Source organism: Argiope bruennichi, chromosome 10 (assembly GCF_947563725.1).
Source record: "Argiope bruennichi chromosome 10, qqArgBrue1.1, whole genome shotgun sequence".
Taxonomy (NCBI): Eukaryota; Metazoa; Arthropoda; class Arachnida; order Araneae; family Araneidae; genus Argiope; species Argiope bruennichi.
In genome coordinates this window covers 25478320-25496931 of record NC_079160.1, presented here as the reverse complement: position 1 = coordinate 25496931, position 18612 = coordinate 25478320, and the positions used below count along the sequence as shown (strand labels likewise).

Here is an 18612-nt window from a genome sequence, read left to right as displayed (position 1 = left end):
CTCCTGCATCCTGGAATTGCCAGACAAATTTTATCATTTTTTTTAAAAAATAAGTTAACTATGTTCTAGATCAAGTCGAGCGAATTTTGTGGAAAAGTCACAAGTTCTTCATTTATGAATTTCAACATAAGAACAGTACGAAAGTCTGACGAAATATAATCATTTTTTTTAATGAGGATTCCCAGAAGATGGCATACAATAATGAGCATAACACTCTTTGAAATAATTAAATAAAAAAAGAATTACAAGGTTAACTTACTTTATCAAATGCATGTTAATAAAATATTACTTTAAGATTTCCATAAATATAAAAAAAGAATTAAAAAATAATCCTAAAGCTATAAATGTAAAAATTTAATTTTTAATTAAATATATGAAAATATTAATGTAGGGAATGAACAAAAGTCATTTAACATACACACACTTGAATAGTTACAAAAATTTCCCAAACATAATTTTCTAAGACGAAATTGAATTTGTATTTTTTCGTACATGAAATAGAGAAAGTATTGTAATCATCAAAGAATTTGAATTCGAAATTTTGGCAAATTCTTTATGTTCTAGATATCTCCGAGTCCAAAAAACAAATTTTTGGAATTGTGTCTGTCAGTCAGTTCGCTTATTTGTGAATAAGATAAGTATAAAAAAATTTTTAAAAATTAAAAACAAACAAACTTTGAGCTAGGTAGATGAAATTCGGTATATGGACTTCAGATCAAATTTGTAAATTTCTAGCACATTTTGAACAAAATCCATTTTAAGGCGGCTTATTTGTCTTGCTGTTCGAGTACAAATACACCAGAAAGCTTAAAAAGATAAACCGCTAGACTAATAAAACTTAGTGCTCGTCTAAAATGTAAATTCTTGTCTAATTTCGAATAAAATCTGCCATTGGGTCGACTATCTGTCTTTTTGTATTTTCACAAGCATGTAATTACTTAAATCAATTAAATTTTATATATGATCTTCTGACTACAATTGTAGTTCCTTATCAATTTTTGATTTCAATTGGTCGAAAAATAGGCGTCTAAAATATATTTCGTATGATAGATTCAGTTAAAATGCTAGATCGACTTATTCGCCAATGCTATTGGGGTTGAGGTAATTTACATTGGGTAAATACGTGAAAAAGTTTTGGAAAGATCACACCCACTGTTTTCATAATTGAATGTTCTCAGGAATAAAATACATAAATATTGAAAGAATAATAAACAGAAAATAAATATATAAATTAGCAAAATAATTTATAAAAACGAGAAAAAAAACTCATTACATTTTCAGAAAAGAAAAAAAAATTAATTTGAACTTCTAAAAAATCGATTTTTTTGAAAATACAGTTTAATATCTTTCATAAGTATCGAACGCAGAATAGATTGCATTTTTATGTTCACAAGAACGACCATTTCAATACGACACAGTTTATCTAATGCAATATGATTTCCGACAGAAGAGTTCGCCATTCTCTAGGGTACAAAATAAATACATTGACTGCTAAACTCATTTGCTTCTCTTAATTATATATTTATAATACTTTTCGTCAACACAATAAACATCATTTGAAATTCACAAAAGGATGCAATAATAATTAGAAACTTTTCGACGGCTATAAAATTAATGCGATTCGCAGAACACATGTATTAAAATAATAATAAACTTATTCGGGTATTTATTTGCCGTCTATTCAAATACTATGCAAAATTAAATTTTCACATTCTAATTATCAAATTGGCTAAGAATTTCCTATTCTGAAGGGAATAATCTCATTTTAAATTCTAATAATTCATACCAATTTAAAAATCATAGTATATATATATATATATATATATATATATATATATATATATATATATATATATATATATATATATATATATATATATATATATATATATATATATATATATATATATATATATATATATATATATATATATATATATATATATATATATATATATATATATATATATATATATATAAAATTGGGGGGGGATTATTGATGTCATTTATTAATCAATTGATTGATGCATACAGAGTTTAAGTTCGTCATTTATTTAAACTTCGGATAACTGAGAGATTGAGAACCAATTAGATTTCAAAAAAAAAAAAAAAATGACGTGAAGAATGATGCTAGGTGACGTGAATCAGATGGCATGCACACTGATTTCACTACGACATTATGACGTCATACAAACCAAATTCATACAGAACTTTTTGAATTCATACAGAATTATTTTGTCCCAAAGTTTAACAAATATTTTCATCGATCTCGATAAATGTCCCATTCTTTGCGGCTAAAAAAAAGGAATTGCAATCTTTCGTTGAAATTCATAAGTACTTCTGTGAAACTTCCCTAAACAAATCGAAATTCAATTCCATTAGTTAATTGGCAGTCAACCTGATTTATTCTAAAAACGATTGGCATTAAAGATTATGAAAAAAAAAAAACCATTTTAAAAAACTGAAAAATTTGGCTAAGAAGTTGTTAAAACAATTTCTATCCTCTCTGATAGTGCCATACCGAGAGGCACCGAGATACAACCCAAGGCGGCGGACCAGCGCAGCCAATATGGGCACCACCAGCCAGAACCACAGTGATCCGCGTCTGGAACTGGTCATATCAGGCGGGAAACCCCCCTCTCCCTGCCCTTCCAACCACTCCCTGCCGCACTTATCCAGCTCCGATGGAGGCATACCTCACTCCGTGTCCGGGGAAGAGGACACGGACGAATCCGGAGGAACGCTGGTCAATCATTCTACTGGTAAGTATGACACCGATCCCTGTCCCACTGACTCTCCCGATCTAAACCCCCTCTGACTATGAATTTCAATGTGAACCTGGGTAACTATAAACATAAAATTCTGAACTCCTAAACATTTACCTGAGGGCATCATTATCAGTACGGTTTCAAAATGCGGTTTGTGATATATCAAAACACACCAACAACAAGGAAGACAAATTTCTGATTGGATGAGCAGAATATTATGAAACGGCCCAACCAATAATGTCCGAAAGGACATTTAATATGCTTGTTTGACCTGACCATCATTATGTCAATCAATACATTTTTAGATATGCTGCTAAAGTTGGTCATTCCTCCAAAGTATTGAGTTGGTTAGATAAGTTCTACCAAAGTGAATTAATTTTTTTATGATTTTAGTATCATAAAAAAAAGGAAAGATAAACGAATTTCCTTCAAATCTGGAAATTAAAAAAGGATATTTTGCCTATATGTCGTTAGATTTACCATTTAATTTGAAAATGAAAATGTGAAAATTAGTAATCATACATCATAGAATAGAATCTATGAGAAATATTACAAAATAGCTTCTCCGATGCCATACAGTTACTGTCACGTTTGAAACCTAAATCATTTAAAATATGTTTAGAATTATTTTTTTTTTCGTTTTTTTAATTAAAGTACGAGGTTTTTTTATTAATAAAATGACATTAATTAATAAAATGTTTTGTGCTTAAAAAATTGTAGAATATTTTTTTAAATAAATTTTCAGAAATAGTGTAAGTTAAATTTAGTCCTATTTTAAGCATGTGTGGGCTATTCTGAAACTGATATCGTGATTTCCTATCTCAGTTAGATGAGAAAATTGCTTCGTATTTCCTGATTTCCACTGAATGCAAGTTAGAAAACTGTTTGATCTCAACTGAGTTTGGTAAAATCGCACTTTGAGCTCAAGAGCCGAGACTTTGCTATCAAGCCACAACGACTTTCATCTTATCAATACATTTATGTGTATAAATATATATATATATATATATGTCCATCTTTAATAGATGGTGTAAATAGCACTTTTTGTTTGCAAATGAATTGGGAAAGTTGTATTTGAAAGGTTTCACAACAACCATTAAAAATTAATGTGTGAGAATTTTTAAACATATTATTTTTAGCTTTAAAAACATATCATGACAAACAAACAGCATTTGATGTTTCTGGAATGGAAGTTCTTTTATGTTATACCATTTCAAAATAAAATAAAAAATATGCAGCAGGAGCACATTGATTGCTATTGAACATTTGTGGTGAGTATACTCAATAGAATATACAACTTGCAAAATGTGGTTTCAGCGGTTTAGAAATGACGTTTTCAATGCACTTAACAAATGATAAACCACATGATAAGCCGCACACACACAAAAAAATCCAAAATGCAGATTAGGAAGCAATACTTGATGAAACCATCAACGGTGGACGATACAATCAATCTGAAAGAAGCATTAAAGGAGTATTATCCAAAATATGGCGATTGATATGGGTTCTAATACTATATATTTTATGTCAGATGACTATTTTAGTATAAGTCGTGGAGTTTCAACAGAGTAAAACTTAGGGCAAACTTTAAAGTCAATTTACCATCCTAAATTCAAAAATTAATCTAGACGTTTCTATTACAAATTCAGCAAAGAAAATAGTTTTATAAACAAAAATCATTTTTAATTGGGTAGTATTTCAAAATTGATGCTAATTTTGAATAGACAACTATTCAAATTTACTAATCTAAATCATTAAAATTCTGACTAAAAGCGCTAAAGAATTTCTATGATATTACAAAAGCAAGATAAAAATTATTGATCACAATCTCTGAATTAAATCTCGGGTTGTACCTTAAATGTCAGAAATTTTTATTTGATCTTAAAAATAATAAAATCGATATGAAATAAATAATCCAATAGATTATTTGAAAGATAACATATCTTTTATTCAAAATTACATGATTAGTGAATAAAACATCAATTTTGGAATTTTACTAAACTAAGAAATATTTGGCATTAGAGAAGAAGAGAGATAATGAGATAGCCTTAATATACAGAATAAATTTAAAATTTGCTGAATGCTGATAAATATGGAATGATAAAGGGGTAAAGGAAAGGTAAAGGTACCATTTTCCAGATTTAAGGTGTATTCAATGGATATTGAAATTTATTTTTCACTAAGTGACTTCTCAAAACATTGATAAAATTTATATCCTTAATTTTTTTTTCGGCCACATCGAAATGTAAAAAAGATTTAATGATGGGGGGGGGACAAATGGGATACCGAGTAGCAGTCTTATAGGAGACCAAGGGGTCAAAAATTTGCTTGCATCTTTCACCTGTTAAAAATAAATAAGCGAATATATTTTTAAATGATATATACCAGGCATTACTCAATCTGCCTATCTCAATTACGAAATCAATTCATTATGTTCTGGATGCCACTTATTCCCTGCTATGACTTATACAGAATTCATGAGTGCTGCTTTTTTCTTGTACCAAACTGTTTACAAATATTTTTATCGCTTGTGCTGACAAAAGAATAATCATTTTAAATTGCACGCGAGCTTCATCTATATTAATAGTTTATCTATGTGAATAAAACCAAATCAGTTAATTTTTTTATGATTTCAATCCAAATGACACATAAAATGAAAAAATAATTCACAAATATTAATTTTTTTAGCATTTAAAAATATTTTATGTTTTTAGGTTTACCCATTGACATTTTTTTTTCCTAGCAGCAGTCGAAACAAGTGGCGCGGGCGCTAACGGCAGTGGCACAGATTCGGACCCCTTTGACTCTGCAAAATCTACTCCCATGATGGAGGCCGTTTGTGTTTGTGTCGAAGAATACAACCCCTCGACTTCGGGACACTTACAACTGGCCAAGGGAGATCTGGTGGAAAGTGAGATTCTGACTGCTATAATATTTTTAATTAATGAATTTAGAATACATGGGGTGTTTTATTTTCGAATCATCACTATTTGCATGGATATTAAATTGTTATTCATGATTTTAAGAAAAGAAAGAAATACCTTTTAAACCTTCAAATATGTCCAAAATGTCAAAATACACTGAAATATGTACGATATTATATTATATTATATATATATATATATATATATATATATATATATATATATATATATATATATATATATATATATATATATATATATATATATATATATATATATATATATAATTTTAAAAGAATATGATAACAAAACATTTCAAGCAATATACTTAACCTGGAAATATGTTCTCAAATGTGTATATTTGACAAATGTGTATATAATGTGCATATTTGACAAAGGAGAGAATAATTCAAGTGGGTTCTATTTATGTGCATTACATCCTTTTGAATTGTAGCAGACGTAACGAGTATCCAGAAGATACACTACTCCCTCCTAGCTAATTTTTCTCTAAAAGTTCCTTCTCACCTAATTTATTTGAATAATTTACAACAAATTTTGCATGAGGCATAATCATAAGCAGGTAAAGTTATGATATATTTTGATGTATTCCATCATTAATATTCAATGTACCACCTTGGTTCGGGCATCAAGTAATAAAACTAATTATCTCTCATGACGAATTGTCAAAATTATATCCATTCGTATGCTTTATACTGATTTATACAGAATTCAGCATAGGAATATATTTATTCATAAAATTTATAAGAATAAGGTAGAATACATCATGTAGGAAAGATAATTCTGAGACAAAGAAACTGACATAAGGAATTTAATATTTGCGGTAATAAAATATGCGTTTCAAGGCACTGACAATCCTATTTTCTTAAGCTACTGTACATATATATACAAAAAGTTCTCAATGTTTCAGTAATTGCAATATATATATTTTTTTTCTTCTGCTCTTGCCTTACTGGAACTCTTTTGCAGTTCTCGCCGTCAGTGGCAGCGGTTATCTGGAAGGCCGCCGTCGAGATGGTGAAGAAGGCCTATTCCCAGCTGCCTGCATCCAAGAGATGACCATCCGCTGCGCGGACACCTTGCCACCGGGAGGGCGTCTTAGAGCCAACGCCACTCGCAATCTGAATGCCAACAGAAAATGGAAAACGTAAGACAATATTTTTTTTCCTTTGTATCCAACTGCTTAATCATATTTCTGCTATAAAATGAATATGTTTCCAATATATAATATTTTTCAATACAAACATATTTTGCCTGAAGTTATTAGCGGTTTTATAAAAAAAAAAAGAAGAGTTTTTTTAATATAAGATATTTACAAATTTTAAAGGTTATTATTTAAGGCAATATCTCATTGAAAAAATACATAGAATTATAGTAAATAAAATAACAAAACAATATAATATTAAAATGTTTTATAGTAAAAAATATTAAGTAATTATGGAGCTATAATTTTAATTATCTGCATTACAAATTCAATTCAATGCAGCAGATGAAAATTTAAAAAAACAATACCAAGCATTATTTAAACACGGCTCAATCCTATGTCTTTTAATGCTTCAGAACTTTTCTAGCATTTCCACCCGAAATGTCTTTTTTTCCTATACCTCCTTGTTTGTATACATAGTTTCTTTATCCGCCTTTGCGTGCATAGACCGGCCCTGTCACCAAACTGTTGACCAATTATTTTGCTTTATATAAATGATTGGCATGCCTTGGACAACACCCAATCATCTGAAGCATTCACTCTCATTCTATTTCGTTCAAAAGAAAATAATTGCATTGAGTGGAACCTAAGATAGAAGGTATACATTCAAAACTAATCTAAAGGATTCCTAATGAATTTAGAGATTTTAACATTTCTTTGTTTACTTTTGATTCATGACAATTAATAACGATACCGAACCTGAATCTCATCATTTGTATTTAAAATAAAGTATTATTTATTGATTACTGAAAAAATACAATAATAAAAAGCAAATTGAATAAAAAAACCTAATGCAAAATTTTATTCTTTTTTAAATATAACTGCAAATGGTTTTGGATATCACTTCTAACGACACTGAAATAATATATCACATTCCTTGTTTCCTTGTTTATCGACCCTAAAATTCAGCTTGCCGATCTCAATTGCAGACCGAAGCCATTGTTCAAAATAATTCTTGTTAGAAAGGAGCGACTATCATTTATGGCATAAAAAAATCTTCTAATCTTAAAAAGCAGAACAATGTAATAGATTAAATTGAAATACTATATTTTATAAATATATGACCTTTGAATAATGAAAAATTCACAAACAAACAAAATGTGCTGCGACAATGTTTCGTTTTTGTTTTGTACCATTTTGTCTTTTTCTTTTCAGTTTCGGGGAGCCAAGAACAGTCATACTTCATAAAGGGAAAAAAGGATTTGGTTTCATCTTAAGAGGTGCTAAAGGTACTAATATGTTAATATAATGGTATTTCGACACTTAAAAATTGAAATCGGTGATTTGGCAAATGATTACAATAGAAATTTTGAAAAATGGATGTTAGTTACTAGTAATATTTAAAATTAAACAATATGAGAATATATATATATATTACAAAGCTCAATTTACGAGAAATCATATCTTTTGAAAATGCTATATACGAAACGAAAGAAAAAAAACTTGGAATATAAATGCTGTGGCCACATTTTAAATTAAAAATATCTTAGTTGCAACTTCTATATTCTAAAAATAATCTTAGTTGCTTCCCTCAAACAGCATATATGTGTAAAAAAAATCACTTTTTGCAAATATTATTAAGAGTAGGTTATTATTTTGTTTTTTGAAAAATTATATAACTTATTTATGAAGTAAGGAAAGGATTAGGTTTTATCTGAGAGGCGTTAAAAGAAAAGGACTTTAAATTTAACATAAACATTTGAATACCACTTCTTCATTTGAAATAACTATAAGAATCTAATTTATACTAATTTTTTAGATTTAATTTTAACACATCGCTTCGAAAATAATCACAGTTTATGCATTTTTGTTTAATTAGGTAGTGTGGAATAGAGAAACATGATTTAACTTAAATTTCACAAGCACAAAAATAATCAAAAATCACTTTTAATATTTCACAGCTACAAGTCCTTTGATGGAAAGACAGCCCACTGAGTTTTGGCCTAGCTTGCAGTATCTAGACGACGTCGATAAAGGAGGTGTTGCGGAAATGGCGGGATTGAAAAAAGGTGACTTCTTACTAGAGGTAAGAATTTTAAATAGATATGTTTGTAAACTAATATACGGATACATTTTTCTTCTTAATAAACCTGAATTATTAAATATATGGGCAATTATAACTCGAAAGGAAACTTTAAAACACACACACACACACACACATATATATCTATATATAGGGTGTTCCAAAAAATGTATACACACTTTAAATAATTGTAAATTCGGGGTTTATAATAATAATTTTCAACATGTAAAAGATTCTACAAATATCATTCTATTGTCTTGTTATCGCATGTTCTCAAACTGATGTCCGTTCTGCTCCAGACACTGCTGACAACGCGAAGCGATGGAATAGCACACATGATGGAACAATTCCCTTGGGATATTCGTACATTCATGTTCAATGGTTGCCCTCAATTGAACAACTGTTGCAGGTTTATGGACGTCCTGAACAGTTCCATCAGCTTCAAAGTTATCTCTAATTCGAGTGATGGTAACTCGTGTAGGTGGTTCTTTGTTAAACTCCCTCTTAAATTGTTTTTGCACTTCTACTGCATTTTCATACTTCCAGTAGCATTTTAGAATAAATTTCCTTTCTTCAAATTCAAGTCTGCTCGGGGGGGGGGGGGGGGGGACTCGGTTCAATGGGTTCAGTTTGTAAAGAAAGAAGAAATAACTTAGTTATCAGCTGCTAAAATGTGTATACATTTTTTTGGGACACCCTGTATATATATATATATATATATATATATATATATATATATATATATATATATATATATATATATATATATATATATATATATATATATATATATATATATATATATATATATATATATATTGTGTGCTTTTTGACATTAAAGCGTTTCAGCATATTGTTTAACCAATTTACAACAAATTAAAAATTAATTTTATAAATGCTTTAACTAAATACAATATTAAGTAGGAAACGATACTAAATAAATTAGATGAAGCTCAGAAAACTACGACCATTACACTTCCACATTCACCATGATCAATTAGAACATGAAAATCGATTAGATACATGATAATTGGTTTCTTAATAGAAAGAAACTAGGTAAAGAAACTTAGAGAACTTAGGCAAAGAAACTTCAAAAAAGTATGTAAGATGTAGAACAAATACGACATCAAAGACAATAGAAGATTAAAAATAAAAACATTTTAATTCAAAAATAAAGACTCTTTCATAGTGTTTACGAGCCGCGATTCCACGGTGTGCAGTGGGTTATAAATTCGGATTGAAGTGGGTCAATTTATATATATGAAAACACGAATTGATTCCTTCTACATCATAGGTTCCCAAAGTGGTCCAGGTAGACCCCCAGGGGTCCATAGAAGACCACATGGGGGTCCACGTAGACGTGAAAAAAAAACAGGGGTTCACAAGTTGTGAGTAGGGGTCCACGAAAAATTTTCTGGTTTTCATAATAAAGAACAAAAATTTTGGCTTGGATTTACCTATCAACGTAGGCAGGTAACATCATTCACTAGGTAGGTACTCAAAAATATTCGAGACTCAGTTCAAACACAAAGTTGCGAATTCTCCCAGTTTCCGCACTTGTCACAGATAGAATGTCTTGATGAGGATATTCAGACATATGCTCAACATTAAAATACCCTGCATGATGACTTCAAAAATAGATTTGAAGATATTCTGCCGATGGAAATACCACCATGGATCATAACACCATTTGATGAAACGGAAGAGGCGAATGTGGTATTACAAGAGGAGCTACTTGAGCTCAGCACCAACGAAGAACTGAAGGTGAAATTTAAAAAAAGCTATCAAACATTTTGGCTGCAGGCAGAAATCCCCGAAAAATATCCTGGGCTGTGGGAAATTGCGAGAAAATTTTTGATAGCGTTTCCTTCGTCATATCTTGTCGAAAGAAGTTTTAGTGCCGTTACCAACCTGTTAACAAAAAAAAAGGGGGGAGCAGATTGTACATCACAGAACGGGGAGATTTGAAATTACTTCTCACAAAACTGAAGCCAAATATTGATAATTTGCTGTCAATTCATCAAATACATCAGTCTCAGTAAAAGTATGACTGTTTTTTATTGTTGATTTACATTACAGAGTTTATTGTTGATTTTTTGTCAATTGTTGATTGTGTAATAATAAATGTTTATGATTTTGTATAACCACAAGTATCATTTTTATAAATAGGACACAAGAAAATGTGCTACTTTTTTTTTCTTCTTAACACCCCCAATTTAGGGTGATATTTTTTAGGAGTTTTGGGAATACAGTAGAAATGTAGCAGCAGGGGGTCTACCGAAAATAGTAAAACTTTGAAAGTGGTCCACGAGAAAAAAAAGTTTGGGAACCTCTGTTCTACATTAACAAGGGAAACTGCTGTACTTAATGCAACTCGAATTTGTATTTAATAAAGTTTCCTTGTCTCTGAGATAAATTTCAACTTTAAACTAACTTTCTACTAACTCTTGATTCTTGTAACTGTTCGAAGTGGTTGATTAAATATTGTTATAGAAAAGGAAGATTAATTTGAATCATCTATTCTTTCAGGTTATTTCTAATCTCAGAAACATCACCGAAAGGAATGTTTTATGCCAAATACAAAAAAAATAAAACATTCTAGGTCATTTGATCTTTTATGGGTTCCAATGAATCAGGAAAACTAAGAAAGTGTAACCATTTTTTTTCTCATAAGAATTTTTTTCTCATTCATTAATCGAATATTTCCAAATACTAGAAAAAGCAGAATTATGCGTGTTTTTAATGTAAACAAAACTCATCTGTAAAAATTAACAGTGAGTATAGAACTATTGTATTGCTTGAAACCACGCAAAATATCACTTTATCAAAATTACTTTAAAAAGAGAAAAAATTGTGTACCAATAGATAGAAAGAAGAACTTCCAGACTTCTTAAAGGATGGTACATATTTAATATTTCAAATTGGAATATAGACGAAAAAAATCTAAATGCTACTCAGCTTTTGAAATGTAACATCCATTCCAGCAAAAAGAAAATGCATTTTATTTATTCGATTCCATGCATTGCTGTTTTATATTACGATTATATTTGTAATCATGGCTAATTTTTTAAGAAAACAGAAATTCCTATTATCCCAACAAATAATACTCATGAAAATATTTAATACTTGAAATATACATAAGGATAAACATTTAATTTTAACATGGATATCATTTCTTTTCACTTTCTCGTATAGGAAGTATTATAATAATCAAAAAATTCAGAGATTTTGACATTTTTCACATTTCAGACCTACCTGAGTCTCAAAAAAAAATGGCGTTATATCAGTCAGTCTATCTGTAAAAACGATAACTAAAAATAGATTTGAACTAAACGGCTGATATTGTGATATGCAATTACGATGAAATTTATAAATTTCTATAAAATTTTGAAAGAAATCTATTGTCTGTCTAGCCGGTCGAATATAAATTGAACTCGATAATAAGAACACAAAAAGAACTATTTAGATACACAGTTTGTACACAGGTTTAGCACCTAAAATATCGAAGCCAATCAAATTTTGAACGATATCTGTGAAAAGGTTGACTTTTTGGTTTGGTTTGGTTATATTAACGTCCCGTTTGAAGCAACACTAGGGCTATTTTGGGACGGACCTCGTCATTTTGAACCTCGGTCAGATGACGAGGACGACACCTGAGCTGGCACCCCCTTCTCCACACCACACCAGCGGGAGGACGTTTGGTCATGACGGATTTAACGTGCAACAGACCCCCTTACACGACGGTTCTTCGGTGGAATCGGGACACGAACCTGAAACCCTCCGGTTCCGAAGCCGAGACCTTACCACCAGGCCACCGCGACCCTGTGAAAAGGTTGACATCTGTCGGTCTATTCTTTCGCATGCATATAAACACAATAACTTAATGAAATTTGGTAAGCTATCTTGTAACAACCACAACCGTAGTTTTATGTCAAATTTTAGTTTTCCGCCGCCCGGCAAAAAAACGTCCACAATTTATATTCTCGCGATAAATTCAGCAAAAATGATAGATTCCTGCCAGATCTGTATTTCATATCTATCATTCACTAATGCCATGCCAGGTATCGCTGCCTTACTCAATGTTCACAGTTGCGGTGAAAGGAGAGTAAGGCTTTTATTCGAGAGTTCATGAGAAAGCTGATGAGGGAGCTGACTTATCTTATAAAAAGATTTTTATTAGGATATCTGTCATAATTTAGTAGGAGTTTCTAAGTCTCTTCTATTCTTTATTCCCAGCTGTGAATTATAAGAAAAAAAGAACAAAAATAAAATAAAAAGGTTGTTTAGATTTGTTTTTTAACTAAGACATTCTTCATATGAAAACAGCATATCATAGTTGATAAAAGCAAGCTTTGGCTTTTGACATATCAAATAGGATTTTTTTTTAAATTTTTACTCTTTATTTTTACTCAATCATTCATTGATTGATTATTTACGGAAACGTTTTCTTTCAGATTAACGGTGTTGACGTGTCCCAAGCATCCCACGAGCGCGTGGTGGCCATCATTCGGCAGTCCGGTGATCTGGTGTCGATGACTGTCGTCACAGTGATCCAGCAGTCGGCAGCAACGTTACCACCCACCGAGAAGCCCCAGCTGATTAACAGACAATGCGCGACGTTGCCCCGGAAACTCTCCACCAAAAAGGGTATTTCCCTCATTACTCGGATGTCTTGGAAAAGAATCCTTGCACCCGCTTTTCTTCGAAATAAATTCAGCACTTACATTCTAACGAGAGAGCAAATGAATAAAGTCTATGTCATTCGTCTAAAAATATAATCAATAGAAAATAAAAAGGAATTTAATGAATAATGAATTATGTAATAAAATAATTAAGCGAATATCTGTGATAAATAAAACTGTAATAAAAAAAATGAATATCAGAAATAAATAAGTGTTCATCATAAAAATGCATTATGTTTTAATAAAGCATAAAAAACACAGAATAGATTATTAGAAAGTGATTAAAAAAAAAAAAAACATTTTAGAATTATCTGCTGAACTGCGGTGGGCGGAAACCGCAATTAGTCCGCAGAATGTTAGAAAAAGAATATAAATCTGCATCAAAATGAATTTCAGTAATTTTCATTTAATGTAGAGGACCTGTATAATGTAGAGGACCTATATACCAATACCTGTTTATCGTAACATTATATATATATATATATATATATATATATATATATAGAGAGAGAGAGAGAGAGAGGGGGGGGGGGAGAGAAAAAAAGATAGAGAGAGATACCAGTGAGATTAATTAAGTTATTTTAGAAAGGTCCAAAACGTATTACCAAATAACTAGTTGTAAAACTAATTCAGATAAAATGGTATGTATCAACAATTCATGAAATAATGAATTGTTGATATTTCATTAATTTATTGCATGCTTTTATTTTGATCTCTGTTTTGTGTAAATCCTAAATAAAAGGAAATTTATTCTAAATTCTGATTAAGCAGTTGTTTCTAATGTCAAATTAACTGAAGATAATGATTTCTTACTAAATTAATTTGTAGATTTTCTTCAAAAATCTTATATTGTTTATTTCTAAGCATTCAGTAGAAATAAACCAGTCTCTCAGATATCGTTCTTCTCATTCTGCAGCTCCTTTGCCGCCTAAAAGGGATCCCAAGACGACATTATCCGTTGGAAGAGCCAGGGCTCGGTCGATGGTAGCTGGCCTCGCCGAAATTGGTGTGTAGTTACTTCTTTATTAGAAAAATGTTTATCGAGTAAATGTAAAATTCTCTAATTAATTTTTGGTAGCATATTAAGCTCAAAGTTCGATATAAGCTGAATGTCTAACCTGTGTGCTACTATTATATTCGATTTATTTAAATACAACATGGTAAATGTTTTTTTTTTTTTCGTATAATAAAGTTTGAGAAAGTTTGTTTGAGAATTCTAAAATTTTTTTGAGATTTCAGATCATATTTAATAACAGCAGGGCAGCATAGCTTTTTTAAATACTCCAATAAAAGATTAAATATTCAAATGATTGATTTCCTATCAATTACTGATTATTTATTAAATTTTTTTTTATTTTAAAGAAAAATCTTAAATGCCATTTTTAATTTATAAATTATTTTCTCTTGTATTCATTTTCAATTTCAGTTTTTCTCAGTTCGACTTTATCAATAAATAAGTTTTTTTTTCTTTTTTTTGCTGTCCCGTCAGTTTTGGATAGCCAAGTTCCATTACCTAATATGTACAGAAGTTAAGTCAATTGCAGTGAAACAATCTCTTATGAATTACAAATGAATGTGTGGTCTCTTTTAATTTTATATGTCAGTTGCATATAAAAAGCTACATTTTTTTTCACAAAGAAAATTTTTAAATTAAATAGAATATAGCAGAAACTTAATGCTTCCACGTCTTTCTTGATTGTCGAATGCCTCTTTTTATCAAAAGAATAACTTTTCTATGTGGCAATTCCGCTGAAAAATAAATTATGATCATTGCACAAATTATTCGTTTGGATATTTTAATTTTGTGTCCTCTACATAAAATGCCTCATTATTTCCCAAATCAGTGAATAAATTAAAGACACATGCATAAAAACGTACATACAAATACATGACATTTTATCATTCAATTCATCAATACATTTAAAATTTTCCTTAAGTCGATTTTATTTGTCAAAATTCATACAATTATTCATTTTGCAGAGGTGTTGGATCACACTCTGAATGAATACGATTCAGAGGGGCGATCCACAAAGAGTAGTTCCGTCGAAAGCATCCCGAACAAACCAAGCAGCAGCGCCACTCCGGAGAGCACGGCAACTACGACGCCGACCACCGCCACAACAACACCGACTTCTAACCATCAGACTACCACCAGTGCCAGAACCCGAGTATCCGCACACCATGTCAGTGCCACTGAATTGGAGGATTTCTTTGCCAGGCACTTATCGGGCGCAAGGCATCATGGGACAATAAGAAACAGATACGCCACATTGGCCAGAATACACAAGATGAAACATCATAAGCGCTCTAAACATAAAAGTAAAGATGAAGCCGATTACAGGTAATTACTGGATAGTTACTATTTTGTTGTTATTAGAAAATGAATGCGAATGATTAATTGTAATAATTAGGATAAATAGAAGTAATTGACTAATCAATGAAAGTTGTAGGTTTGTAAATAATGGTTTAAAAAAATAACATCAATGCAATAATTCCGATAATTATATTATATTATGTGGCTCGTACTAACTGAGAATAATTTAATTTAGGCCAGGATAGCTTGATTGGTAGGGCGTTGGTTTCGCGTCTCGTGGATTGCGAGTTCGTACCCCGCCGGCCGAAGACTCCCCTCGTGTGTGGTGGCTGACGCTCATATAAATCTGTCGTGGTCACAAAGTCCTCCATGTCGAGAGTAATACCACTGGGGGTACTGGATCAGGGGTGATCGTTCTCTGATTGAGGTCTAAATTACAATCTGTGGATGAGTGAATGAAATATGCCCCGTAAAAAGGGTTGTGACATGTGTGCAGCTAAGTCGTTCTCTTGGCCTTAGATGGCGCTACGGAAAAAACAAGAGACGTACTCTTGGCTTAAAGCACAAATGACTTCTTAAAGTCAGTGGGCTTGTCTAAACAAGAGCCATTAGAAACAACAACTTAATTTAATTTAACTGAGGTTCTGAACGAATTAACTGAAATTTTATAACGAATAAGCAAAAAATTAAATAAATATAGTTTTACATTATTAATAAATATAGTTTTTATTACTTAACACACTGTCTGTCAGCTACGAGATAACTTGTGCTTGGTTGTCTTATTTAGAAAACTGATTATGAGTTGTAAAGTAGAATAACGTCACAACTGTTTCAAAAGCCATCTTTGAGAAGCTACACTTAGAAAAATTCATCGAAAATAATGGTTTTTCGAAATAAGTAGGCTTCCAGAAGCAGAAATAAAACTGAAAGCCGATTTCTTTATCAATATAGAGTCATTTAGTTCTTTCAATACATTTTGTAAGTTCACTTTGGCAAAAAAAAAATTATTTTTGATAGTTTATCCATTTTTTTAAGATTAAAAAAAATATAATATGATTAAATGAAATTAGTTTCTGGATCGAATTGAAGTTTGAACCATGTTGCTTTTTTTAGTGTACCAGAGTAAAGTGTACAGAATTCTTGTTAAAACATGAACAGTTTATATCCTTTAACTTACTTTTTCTCTGTTAAATTCTTGCAATGCAGTATATAAACATATATAAATTACCAGGACAGAGCCTTCTATTTTAACTCGACATGCTACCGGCAACTGCTTCTGTATTTCATCGGGCCATGGCTGCTTTCATATTCTATGTGGCTTGAGATAAATTGATGGCTTATTGTTCAATAAGAAGTGAGAAAATTTGATATAGTAACAGTGATTTTTGGTATAAAAACTTTGTCTTCTGGTATCGGTGGGAAAAGAAAGGAGTTCATAGAACTTCAGGTTATTCGGCTTTTTTGTTATCTGGCCTACCTTTCAGTCACATAGACCCGATATTTGGAAGTATACTGTACTTTTCTTAAGACCAAGAATAGTATGATGTGATTAAATGAAATTATATTCCAAGATCGAAGTAAACCTTCAACAGCATAGCATGGCATTTTCTTAGTCGAGCTTCTTTACAATTATTAATTATTAGTATTAATTACCAGTATCAAAATAATGTCAGAAAAAGTTTAAAAAAATATCTTCTCACAAAGAATTCGGCTATTTCATCAGTTATAATCAGTAATCTCATAGAAAATAGTAAACGATTTTTCAAAATCTCAGTCAATCGCCTCGAAAGCAAACTTCTATTACAAAGATTTAAATTACTGATGCTAACTTAAAAGCCATCAGCTCATTATCTGTTATTTCTGTTACCTGTTATTATTTCTTTCATTACTTGTTATTTCTTTCGTACTGCAGGATTCCCAAAAACTACAGCAGTACTCCTGAGCTGACTTTCCCAGCGACGTCCGAGTACGAAACGGTGACTCACTTCAAAAGAAGCCGAAGCCTCAGCGACTTGCACGTCCGGCATTCGGGGCGGCACGCGTGGGTAGGATCGAAAGGATCTGGTGGAAGAGAACACAGGCACAAGAGCAGGGAAAAGCCCTTACAGCGACAACACTCCATACCAGAAGCCTCGAAAGCTGCCCACGGGTAAGTGACAGCGTTTTGTAGAACTTCTCGCAATTATTGGGTGTGTAAATATGACTCTGTTTTTTTTTAAGTTAAAAAAACGGAGTATATTCTTCTATATTTACACACCCTTTTATTTACATTATTAAGTTATATTATTAATAATTATTGTTTACATTACTAAGTTTAAAAAATTGTTTTTTATAAAAATGAAAGATGGATTTACTCAATTATTTCCCCTCAGAAACTACATCATTTACCAATTTTTTGGGGAAAAATTAATTCCACGAAGAAGAAAGTCTGGTTGTTTAGATGCAATCCAATTATCAAATCATTTTTTATTAGCGTGGAAATCGGAGCTCTCATCAAGAAAGGCATTCTGCATGGAATAAAACATAAGTAGCCTAAAGATGCAATATCAGATGAATATGGCGGGTAGACAACACATTCTAGCGAAGTGTTTCTAATGGGGTTTTTTTCAATGATCTTTCAACATGTGGGAGAATGTTCTTGCGCTGTAATACAACTTTGTCATATCTTTCGCCATATTT

General features: G+C 31.1%; 1 protein-coding gene across 4 annotated transcripts in view; it reads left to right on the top strand.

Annotated features, from left to right (window-relative positions):
- Positions 1-18612, top strand: part of LOC129988488 (SH3 and multiple ankyrin repeat domains protein 2-like) — a 136227-nt gene that overhangs the window by 105941 nt on the left and 11674 nt on the right. Inside the window, exons 10-18 of one of the 4 annotated variants that reach the window (XM_056096726.1) lie at positions 2514-2762; positions 5515-5679; positions 6680-6857; positions 8070-8143; positions 8816-8940; positions 13392-13584; positions 14536-14625; positions 15600-15960; positions 17846-18082. In XM_056096726.1, coding sequence (XP_055952701.1) covers positions 2514-2762; positions 5515-5679; positions 6680-6857; positions 8070-8143; positions 8816-8940; positions 13392-13584; positions 14536-14625; positions 15600-15960; positions 17846-18082 — 1672 coding nt within the window. Of the gene's footprint in view, positions 1-2513; positions 2763-5511; positions 5680-6679; positions 6858-8069; positions 8144-8815; positions 8941-13391; positions 13585-14535; positions 14626-15599; positions 15961-17845; positions 18083-18612 lie in introns of all 4 variants that reach the window. The other 3 variants (XM_056096725.1, XM_056096728.1, XM_056096727.1) reach the window with 3 other exon arrangements.